The sequence below is a fragment of the Siphateles boraxobius genome, unplaced genomic scaffold, assembly GCF_051911475.1.
Source record: "Siphateles boraxobius isolate OS27281-9 unplaced genomic scaffold, OSU_SipBor_1 16, whole genome shotgun sequence".
Lineage (NCBI taxonomy): Eukaryota > Metazoa > Chordata > Actinopteri > Cypriniformes > Leuciscidae > Siphateles > Siphateles boraxobius.
The window spans coordinates 10861455-10873648 of record NW_027508766.1 but is presented as its reverse complement, the minus strand read 5'-3'; the positions used below and the strand labels follow the sequence as shown (position 1 = coordinate 10873648).

Genomic DNA, 12194 nt, shown 5'->3' with positions numbered 1-12194 from the left:
AATTATTCTAAATCAAAAACATAAACGGTATAAATTGTAATGCTGACAATTTTCATTACCCTCTGAAAAAAAGATCTTTGAATTCATCCATCTATTCTCCACGCAGCTTATGTAGGAGACCTTTGAATCATTAAAACAAATTTATTCTATAAGAAAACTATTGATATTTCTAAAAAATAGACAAAAGTTCAGCTACAGTTCAAAACTGCAAAGTGCAAATATATAAAAAACAGCTATTATTAACAGTTATCAGTTAGGCTATACTTTCCACCACCATCATAGTTTCATTCACCCGCAGTATTTAATGAAGTGTTCTGCCAAAAAACAAACAAAACAAACAAACAAACAAGAGTATAGTGCGTGTAAAAAACCAAAGACAATAATGTGCAAACATTTTAATATGACTGTTTAAAAAAAAATTCAACCATTATTTTTGCCTTCCATCCTCTAACATATCTGGACTTGAGTCCACTCCTTTTGCACATATGGCTTTTATTCCTACAGGGGAGAGCAAAAGAATGGCTGACCTTCAGAGAGAGGCTCTCCGACTGAGCATTTAATAATGTAGCCTATCATGTAGGCGACTAGAGTGTTTGTGTGTAAACGTGTATGTCTAGCATTGTGTTCTGTTTGGTTTCTGTTTCATCCAATTGAAACATAACATAACATAACATAACATAACATAGCATAATGATTAATATAGGCTACGCTATTACAAAATAAAATAAAATATCCGTCGTTCAATAAATCTTATTCAAAAAGGTTAATTCAAATAAGCCTACATTCTAAGTTTAACATGAAAACATTTCACACGTTTTACGTATAACGTGTATTTTGACTTACGAGTAACCACCATGTTGTCTATGTGAGATTTCTTCAGAAGGTGTCGCTGTGTCTCGCGTGAACGTGAAGTAGCCGCAAAGTGTGCGCGGATCGAGTACCTGCTTTCTTTCATCCCTCCGCGAAACTTCGGGTCAACTTTGAATCCGTTGATCACATGAGCGCACATTAAACTAGACACGCGGGTTACTTATGTCTACACTGAGGGGTATATTCAGTCGTCTTCTTACGGTAACGTTAGTGAATAGCCGTCTTCTCAGAGAAATATGTGTTAGTCTCATCTTACTCAAGGTAAACTTCTTGACCGGTTCCCACCCCACTCGTGCTGTGACGTGACTAGCAGCGTCTAGTAATAAATGAAAAGCGCATTTTGAAGCGTCCAGTTGTTCTGCTGCTTCAGCAGACGCGCGTCTTTTAGCTACATGCGGTGGGGCACATTCAGACATAACTGGAGGTATTTTTAATGTTCTTTTCTTTGTCACTTTTTTCTTCTTGCTATTAGAAAAAGTTATTCTAAGGAGTAATTAAAACCAGTGTTGTCAATGTTTTGAGTGCGCCCAGTTACCGGACAGTTGAAACGTTTGCCGTTGAAGTGTTTCCATTGACGTCTACTGCGCTGGACTGAAACACCAAACCACTGGAATAAATTATCAGCTATTCAACTTCACAAAATGAGCGCCGGGAAGAGGTAAGAACCCCCGAAAACTGTTGCTATATTTACCGGTTCTGTGATTCGGGTTACAGTTCAGTTAATAGTCTCATCCAATTCATAGCAGAAGATTGGCATCTGAAAGCCCCTGTACAATAACAAACACTGTAAACTGTTATCCGAAGGAGTCTTCACACATGGGACAAAACAAACCACACAACTTTATCATTATAAGTTTTTATGTCCCTACTTTTTTCCAGCACTGTCATAGGCAATGCACGAAAACTTATAAAATGAATATAGCAAAGTCATTCTGAAGGTCCTCTTTCCATATCTAATCTGCTGTAAATTCAACATCACAAGCTCTGTTTAGTTTTATAGTTTTTTTGTTGTTGTTGCAGTTTTGCAGTTTTAAGTAATTGCATTAATGATTTCTGCCATTGTCTCTAGGTCAGCTCAATCATACAAATTATGAAGACATTCTTTTGGATATTTTTTTGTTTAGTAATGTCATTCATTTTAAGTTATTAGTAACTAACTTTATCAGAACAAGTTGGCTACTGCATTTAATGTTATGCAAAACGTGGCTAATTTAGCAACACCTTCAGCTGTCAAAATCTTTTTTTTTTACTATTAACTAGTAAAAGTTCGATTGGAACTAAAGTCGGCTTGATTGATTAATTCCTGTGAATGAAGCATATAACCTATAGCCTATAATAAACATGCAATATCCTACAAACTCAGGTCAAAGCTTTTCATGTTCAGCAGATACATCCAAAACAATTTGTTCACATGTAAACTTGGTTATACCTATATTTTTTTCCTCCTTTTTAGCCTGCTATGTCCCAGTTCTCAAATATCAGCCATACAATATCTAAATACACAGCCTAAAAATATTGGAGAATTATTCTCTCATTTGAGGCCAGATATGTAATCCAAACTGTTATTCATAAAACACTAAAGAAATCATTAAAAAGAGGATACATAATTAATTTAATTTGCCTTCATGGGACTATTGGCCGTGTAGATTTTATTTATTTATACATTTTTGAAAATATTTTGTTACCACTTATCAGTCTTGCTTGTATTGTTAAGTGTGGGTGTAGTTTAATATGCTAGTTTGTAATATTTCCCATGTATTTACCTTCAAAGACTTATACGTTCTTAATTCTGGTCAGTTGCTCAAGATAGCAATGCTGAAATCATACTTTACCCAATTGACACCAAAGTGTTTTTAATGAAACATGAGGTGAACCTCTCATGTGAAGGAGCACTGTGTGTCTGCTGTGTCAATATCTGTTCCATAGGTGGCAATGAAGATTGGGGGAGGAAGAGGGACAGGTTTAATCTGATGGGACAGAGTGTGATGTTCAAAAACCAGTTCCAATGCGGATCTTTCATTTTTCCTTTTTTTTGTGCCTACTTCCCATAATGGTCGACAAAAGTATTTTCCAAGAAATATTTTACCTTTTAACAAACCTCGCTCTCCCACTCACTCCCAGCTAGTTAGGTGCTGAGACCTATATCAGTACAAAAATCCAAAAAAGGTTGGCACTCTAAGAAAGAATACTTTATTTGTTACAAACAGGAGATAGGCCTAACGAATATACAAATGTATCTAAACATTCATATATTCTTTATCTCCTGTTTGTAACAAATAAAATATTCTTAGAGTGCCGACCATTTTTGCATTTTTGTACCTTTTAACAAACCCTGGGTTAATCAAGCCTACCTTTGCCAATTTAGAGAATTTTTTTTCCTTACAATTTGTACATTCCGTACAAGTAAGATTACTATAAACAGGATTGTTTGGTAGAAGTCTGATTTATAATACGGGTTATCATTTTTGACACTTGTCTATAAAGCTGGTATTGTTGATGGTTGCTATTAACAGTATTAACCATGCTGTGTGTAAAGTCTAGCTGTTAGAAAGACAGTCATGTCCACAAGCTCTGTGTTAGCCAATGTTCATTGACCTTTTTACCAGTCGTCTAGTATTATATCACGTCACGGATAACCAAGTGCTATACAATAATTTACACCTTGTTTGGGTCACCGTTAACCTACTATATATAGTTATTGTTTAACAACATGTATAATTGTAAAACCCCCACAGGCCTCGTGATATAGTTTTTTAAACGGTCGTTAGTGTATTACTAACTGTTAGCTTTTAACTTTCATAAAAGTTAAATGGCCCTTTGGGTGACCTATAGCTTGACGTGCTGTAGACTGTCACCTAGGCTCATTGGAAAAACGTGCCTCTATCTACATTTTTGCAAAACTTCAAAAAACGTACCTTTACATGCAATTCATTGCAGTTTCTAGCTGAAACAACTAGAGGCAGTAACATACCAACAATTCCTTTTAAAGTCAGCATGAAGAGTCTTTTATTCCGTATTGTGACATATATCCCAGTGAAATGTAGGGTGGGACTTGATTTTGGCCATGGAGAACTGATTGGGTTGTTGCATGGTTGTGGTTTGCATATCTGTGATGTCATGTGAGTGACAGGTTGATCCCGCCCCCGCACCAGTTAACACGTCATCAAAGAAGAGAAGAGATGTCGCTGCAAGAGGAAGAAGTTATTTTGATTTAAGATTAAGGCACATTAATTTACTCAAAAATAATGATATGCACAGATAAATCATTTATAATAAAAACTACAATAATATTCCATTAAAAATAAGATCCGTCCATTTTGACTTCATGGTGACTTCAAAACAAATGATGATTACAAGGGCAGATTAATCGATTAACAAAGACTTATTTTCGTGCGGTTCTACTTCTAGTGCCACTCATTTGACATTTCACTGAAACATGCAAGAAGCAATGTGATATCGTTGTGCAGAAATGTCACCACAGGCACACTTTTTCAATGAGTCTGGGTTACAGAATTGAGTGGTTAAACTTGGCATCTTTTCAGCATGCCTGATTGCATCTAGTCGAGATATGCAGTGACACTGGGCTCTCAGGGAGCTCTGTGCTCTATCAGAGGAATAGGCTCTATCCTTCCTGTTTGTGTTTACATTTTGGCTTGTTTTTATGGTTTTGTAAACATTCAGTGACAATTCATGTTGAAAGGAGCGCACAGAGGAAATCATTATCTGAGTGTGTTCTCAAGGGAAAGGGAAAAAAAGGGAAGGTTTTAATAGATTTTAGAGGTCAAATTCTCTTTATTTTCAAACCTGAAAAGATGATTTGTGTTCAGAACAAATAGCATCATATCATATCCATTTTCTGCACACCTTTAGTCTTACCTCACCTTAGAGAAATTTCAGTGCCTGAATTGTTTCAGTCTGGACTTCTTCCTAAAGTGACAAATAGCAGTCACACCTCGCTAGGAGCACAAATCCTTGTCCCTAGTCGACAAATGGCGTTGTCCCCAAGATACAATTGTAAAGCACACCACATAGAGTTTACAGCATACCTTTTACATGCAGAGTGTGATGAAGTCTCAAAAAAGACATTCCTTTTATGCGTTAATAATCAAATTAGTGTTATTGTACATGGACGCATTGTGAAACTAATACACTCTTTAGTAAATAGCCCAAAAATTCATTATGCATAGTATTGTGATATTCTCAAATAGGTTGCTTCTCAATACACAAATTGATGCTTCCTCGATTCCTCGCTCCTCCGTCCTTCAGCCTGTGACCCGGAAACCAATAAAAAAAGCCATCTTAGAAAAAAACATCTCAATTTTCTATTTGCACCGCGGGGAACGAGGAGTGAGGAAGATTCCAGAGGAGCTATGAGTGAGGAAGCACAGGTGTATCTGTAGCAAGGTTAGATGTTGTAGGAAGAAGGAGGCGGGAACCGGCAAACTTTCAACAATTTTAATAATAAATAATTAAACAAATACAAAAACGAAAGTAAAGACGGCAGTCGACCGTGAGGGACAGACATAATAAAACAAAACATTAAATAAAATAGTCCAGGCCTGGCCTCTCTCGATCTCCACTTTCGTCGCTCCTCCTTTATGCTTCCGCTCCTCCGTGAGAGATATGAGAACGGTGCGTCGCGCAGGTGTCGATCATCAGTAATCACGCCACCGGCCTCGCGCCGTTCTCTCACGGCCCTCGGCCTCGTCATGCTCGCCACAGTATCCTATGCGGAAGTCTTTTTTTGTCAAAAACCTGGTGCACATATAAATTGCACATATAATGTATATAAAAATAATTTTAATGTATGCTTTACATTTTCAGTTGAAATACATCTCACATATTTCAACAGGACCTTTTGCTTTATTATTTATTATGGATTTCTTAAATAATCTAATTTTCCTAATTTTCTTTCTTTGCATCGTTCCCTTGTATCCTACGGGGGGTGGAGCTGAGACACGAGGAAAGGAAGCAAGGAAATGAAAAGAGAATGCACAAATAAGAAATTAAACGTACCACTAGTCTATGCCAGATCAGGTCGGATGAAAGTTTACTAACAAATGCTTAATGCCGTACATCAGTCCATTCAGAACTGACTAATAAGAATCATCTTATAATAGAAAGATGTAAATGTTATTCTACAATTTGAACATATGAAGTTTTGTTGAATTTTTGGAACTCTTGTGTATTTGTTGGTTTAGGTAGGAAATTGTTTTGGTTCAAAGTATTAAAATTAACAATAACTTTTCCAGTGATATAACTGACTTCACTTCATTAAAAAAAAATCTGTAAGGAATAGCAAACTCTTATTGCATGAATGTCAAACAGGAAATTAGTTAGTTACGGTACTGTTATTTATAAATTGGACAAATTTGTTAGAGATTTTTTTTTGCTGTATGTTTTTGGTATGCTTAGACATGGATATATTTTATTTTCAATTATTTGTATTTTATTTTTATATTTTATTTAATTTTATTTATAAAACTGATACAAACACATTAAATTAATTTTAATATTTAATATGCTGCTGCAGATATATGCTAACAAATATTACTGCATTTTTTCTGAATATAACACAATTTTTACATTATTTTTAAATGTAGTAAAATGTAACATATACCGATGGAATTATCTGAGGGATTTTTTTTCTCTCAACAATGCATATTTGACCTGGTCTGACTTAGAGTCAGGTGTGATTTATTTTCCAGAAAAATACAGTACACATTGTTTGTTTGTAAAGTTTCCCATCTCAAGACTGATTAGGTTATTTCATTATTGATTTAATGCCACAAGGGCATATAAAAATTCCCGATAACCATGTGATACTACTCCAGCCTTTTGTTAATGTGTGTGTGTGTGCTTCGTGGATCACTTTTGAGTATAATAGACCAGATGGATAAATCCGATTGTCATAAACAGTGTTTGTGTTCATGCTCAGTGTTTATTCCACCCACGTGTAACTTGTTGAATTAGCATTAGTATCGCTCTTTAGTTGATCTGAAATCTGTGTGTGGCAGCCCGGCTCACTCCTCCTGGACATCAGACTCAATTAGTATCTTACTAGGCTGCCCAGCCCGCCCCATCCCCCATAGACGGGATTACCCTCCCAACGTCTACCTGACCGCTCCTGCGTACCCTCAAGGGCAGCAGCCTCAGAACAGGACTGTGTCTCATAAGTTACATCACACATCTACTAACCAGGACTGGATCCAGAACAGAAGACTTCCCCCTTGTTAGCGGTACCTGGTAACCTGGGAAAATGGCTAGTACTAGCAGAAACACACTACAAGTGAATGAACCGCAATGCTACGGCTCCATGTTGTCTTTAGAAGAGAAGTGTGAGCAGTCTTTCTTCCTCTTTTACTACTATAGGGTTGAGGATGAGGCCGTGCTGGACAGAGGGGTCTCGCTACTCAAGCACTTTTGTGATCAGGAAGAGGTTGAAGGTAAGTACCTAATTTTTAGTCTAAAGTCACTTATTTTAGTTGTTTAATTTGTTGTTTTTCAAAGTTTGGAATCAAGAAAATGTTCTAAGTGTGAAAGAGTCGTTTGCTTTTGCTTTGATACAGTTTGATTTGAGTGGAACGTTTAGTGTTGACTTGAAGGTGATGAAGATGTAGGGCACAAATACCAGGTGATTTTTTGTTTACCCTGTCAGTTTCCTTCCGGTCCAAAGATAGATTTAAATGAGTGTTAGTGTGTGTTTGTTTATCAGAGTGTAGTTTAGGAGCATGTTTAGGAAGGTACTTAGAAAAGTACACAATTTATTTTTTAATACATTTTTGAATCTATCTACTGTAAGTCAGACAACTAGAATCAGAGTTAGAATGAAACTGAATGATATATATATATATCTCTATACCTATATATATCTATCTATCTATCTATATCTATCTATCTATCTATCTATCTATCTATCTATCTATCTATCTATATATATATATATATATATATATATATATATATATATATATATATATGTATATTCTTGATCTCATGGGGGATAAATATTTATTTATTTGTCACAATGGAAATAGAAGGTCAGGTCAAGCACTTTGGATTGTAGGATATAGTATTTCACACTGTATGTTATGTTGTACGCTGTTCATTTTAAAATGTCATAGGTCATCTGTGCATACTGAATATTTTCATACTAGTATATGTCAGTATTTTATTCTAAACATAACCAGAGAAACTTTGTATTACAATTGCATTTTCCATATCTTTGAGGGACACTACTACTTTTTTTTTTAATAGAAGTACTATTACTGCTGTTTAAATGGGAATTGGATGGAGCGGCTTAATACAAAGTATTTATTTTATTAATACTGACCCCAAACTTTACTGTTGAAAGAACAAACATTAGTCTTAGAAATTCCCAAAACAACAACAAAAAATGTCGGCCTGCCCTCAAAGTAACCTATAACAACATGTGCCTGTTAGACAAAGAGCCTATATGTCGCAGTTCTTTTAGATATAGCCTAGAGCTTTATTAGCATCTTTATTAGCATGCACAGTAGCGTGTCGCTATCTTCTGTACTTGTACCCTCCATCTCAACAGCTCTGTTACTGCGGTAACACAAGGTGCTCAGATGTTGAAGCCCATAATGTCCCAGCCAGAATCAGGGAATACGCTTTATCCAGTGACGAATTGCGTGCCACTCCAATTCAGCTCTCTTTCTATGGTCGCATAGAAAAGGGTCCCTCCAAAAGAACAGGAAGCTTGGCACAAAGCTGGCTCGACTATGTGTGGTTCCTCCCTCCCTCTTACCTCTCCCTTTCCTTCTCTTAGTCCTTGCTCTTGCTCCCTTTCCTTATTTACTCTCGCCCATCCCAGCATAGGTGGGATCCCTATTCATAAATGGTTCTCGATGATCTTTCTGCACCATTTGCTTGTTTGTTTAAAACAAGCAAAGAAAAAAGCAAAATGTCTACAATTTACAATCATTTTCCAGAATGTTTGCAGAAAAGATGCCGAATGTGCCCTGGAGCGGACCATCTTGACTGATTCTTAACTTAAGGCAAACAGACACATACAGTAACTAAGCTTTTTGTATAATTGATGACGTTTTTATGCAAAATAATTAGTAAATCATACTATTAAAAAAAATGCACAGTAATTCTTAAGTAATTCATACTATGACAAATTATATTGTAACATTAAATATGATCTATTGTGAACGTACTAATGAAGTTACACATTTTGGTAATGAGATAAGAACAAGATGAAAACATGAGATTAACACACTCAATAATTACAAATGCATGTCACATTTGGAAAGACAATTTGGACTGCATCCAAATGCAGTGATCTCTCGCTGACTGTGAGAGTGTATTATCCTGTAAGTAAAGATGTGGGTGATGGGTGAAGTTTTACAAATACAAACAGATCTTTGTGTTAAGGTTCAGTGGATAATCATTGTTATTTTGCTTTGTTTGGACCGTAGTTCAAAGTCCCGGAGACAGTTTTGACTTGTATCTTGACTTGTACTTACTTGTGCAGGTGCACAAAAACGTGCAGGTTTAATGTAGGATTTGTCTCTGTTTCAGAAGAAGAAAATCATTATAAGATCATAAAAACAGTAGCAGCCGTATCTTCACGATTGAGTCAAATATAATAAAGATCAACTGTTTTAGAAGAAATCTCCACTTAAATTCAGGATACACTGGATTGAAAACCAAGTGATTTTCTTTTCTTTTTAGACATTATGTAAACATTATATCATATACCTTTCTTATTGCATAAAATGTATTCATTTATTTGCAAAACTTTTTTTTGACTCATCGGAAAGTAAGTCATTTTAGACCAAATTTCGATGCAGAAAATAAAAACAAGAAACAAATAATGCAGAATGTTCCCGCATCATATTATCTATGGTCATCTGGACTTGTTCTATCTAGCCATTTAAATATGCATTCACACTACCAGCGACAAAGCGGCACGATCCGAGCTGGCGATTTCCGGCGACATGATGACAGTTGGCGACAGGATGTAGGCATGTCCAGCGTAGCGACAAAGTTGAGATATGTTTAACTTTATGCAAATGGAGAGTGACTTTCTGGAGCGACAACCAATAGGAGTTAATTCAGTGGGGCGTTGTCTACAATATGGAGTAACATCTGTGAATGTCATTCACAAACTTTACTTGGTAACTCCCAGTTACCGCCAGCCACTTGAAACATGAAAAATGCTGGTAGTGTGAACGAAGTGTGGGATGTGTTGCCACTGCTTCCAGTGGCTTCGTCTGTTGCCTAATGGCGGTGATTGTCCTGCGTTTAACCTCGATGCTTGATTATGTCATGAGGCTTATAAATCACTGTGGTGGTCTATTAGTCTCTCTGATGGGGTGAATCATGATCACTATGTGACCTGTGGCACTACAGCTGGGCTGAAGATGTAAAGACAGCCTTGTAATTGGCTGTGGATAAACAAGTACAGATGCACCTGAATAAATCCTACATGACATGAATATGACTTCGACTTAGTTTTTTTTACTGTACTTGTTTTTTTGTCCTACTTTTAATTGGTGTATAAAACCTTCATTTGAGATGCACTTTAGCACTGTAAATACTGAAATTTCAGAAGTCTCTGATCGATCTGATCTCTAATCTCTAATACTTGGGCTGAAAGTATTAAATTGAACAATTTTGACACAGATTGCCATGTTGCAGACCAGAATCTAATCCTTATCCTAATTTTTGACCTCAAAATGTTTAGTTGTGTAAATGTTGTGCATCAAAAGCTAATAAGTGTTTATCTTTAAGTAAAGCAGTTTATTATGGAGTCAGAGGTTGCAGAACACTGGCTTTGTGAAAGACCTTTCTAACTAATATTGACATGCATTTCATTTTCATTTATAGATGCACTGCACACTTTAATATACATTTCTTTGACAACTTATGCCATGTTAGATTATGGCCTGGTAAATTAAACATCTCAGTTAAATTGTAGCACTAGCCTGAAAAAGTTTAGAATTCAGGGATAGATTGTACCAGGTCTGGTTTGCAGATCTGCACTGATGTCACTGCTCTAGTTAGAGATGCATTACAGAATATTTCAATAAGTTACTCAGTAACATTGTGTGGGATGTAGTTTTAACAGATGTACTTCATGTGACTGGGAGAGAGACATGGAAAGTGTCTGTATGATATGGATCTAAACATTGGACGTTTCGCTCTACCTGCTAGCTGTTCCTGCCAAAATATTTAGCTTGACAGTCTGCTGCAAACCCCTCCGGTGAAATCCACAATTTCCTGCATAAATTGCATTGAGGAAGTCACGCCATTTATTTATGTCTTTACTCAGGTTGCATCATATGCCGTAACCAATGGGCCGCAAGGAAACAGTCAGCATTCATCTCCTGACCTCAGTGGCACTACACATTATTTATCTTACAGATGTTGAAGTGTGTATCTGTGGGATGGTCACGTGGCTTGTGCTATCTTGACAGAAGGGAGCCGTTTATCTCATGACAACAACAATGTTAGGACTGACATTATTGTATTTACTTGACTTGGCTGAGTCAATTAATTCTGTTAGTGTTTATCTACGTCATCAAGGGCTTTTTTGATATACTGAGGGGAATTCACTCAGAACGAGCTGCAGCCACTGATAGCGCTGTTTTTGCACATTTTGTCTGGGATCATAGTTGTTGAAAATAAGTATGTAAAATATCTGAAATACAAAGACTTGTTTATAGAGAATATATTTGAATGAAGAAGGTTTTGCCACATTCGTTTTTCTTGTTTGACCATAAATCACAAAACAAAAAAAGGTTAATGCAGAAGTTTTTTAAACATTTTTTATATTTTTATTTCCAGGGCAATTTACACTATCGTTCAAATGTTGGTGGTCCATTTTCTTTTCTTTTTTTTTTTACCAGTAAACAAGACAGAAAATAATGATTGTTTTTTTTTTTTTGCAGTGAGCTTATGCTGAAGTTCAATTGTTTTCTGGAGTCTTTTTGTGTTTCTTAGGTTTGGTTATGTCATGTGATCTAAATAGCCTGACTCATCTTCTCAATTTTACTCTCTCAGGTCACCACACCGTATACATCGGTGTGCATGTGCCTAAGAGCTACCGTCGACGGAGACGTCATCGCCGGCGCACCAGTCACAAGGACAGAAAGGAGAAAGTGACTGAGAACACTTCGGACAGGTCAGACGCAGAGAACAATGAGGAGGCCAGCAACAGCATCCTCAAACCACTCAGTAAGCGCTTGCCAAAGAGCCATCAATTCACATTAATCCTGAGGGCTCCTTCACAGAACCACACACACACACACACACACACACACACACACACACACACACACACACACACA

At 36.5% G+C, this 12194-nt stretch overlaps 1 protein-coding gene across 10 annotated transcripts in view; it reads left to right on the top strand.

Annotated features, from left to right (window-relative positions):
* Positions 1-913: 913 nt before the first annotated feature.
* The window catches only part of slc4a4a (solute carrier family 4 member 4a), a 67637-nt gene continuing 56356 nt past the window's right edge, over positions 914-12194 (top strand). For 3 of the 10 annotated variants that reach the window (XM_077231571.1, XM_077231565.1, XM_077231568.1), the window contains exons 1-4: positions 1080-1294; positions 1393-1528; positions 7243-7316; positions 11908-12081. In XM_077231571.1, coding sequence (XP_077087686.1) covers positions 1512-1528; positions 7243-7316; positions 11908-12081 — 265 coding nt within the window. In that variant the 5' untranslated portion in view covers positions 1080-1294; positions 1393-1511. Of the gene's footprint in view, positions 1295-1374; positions 1529-7003; positions 7317-11907; positions 12082-12194 lie in introns of those variants that run through there. The other 7 variants (XM_077231566.1, XM_077231567.1, XM_077231564.1 and 4 more) reach the window with 5 other exon arrangements.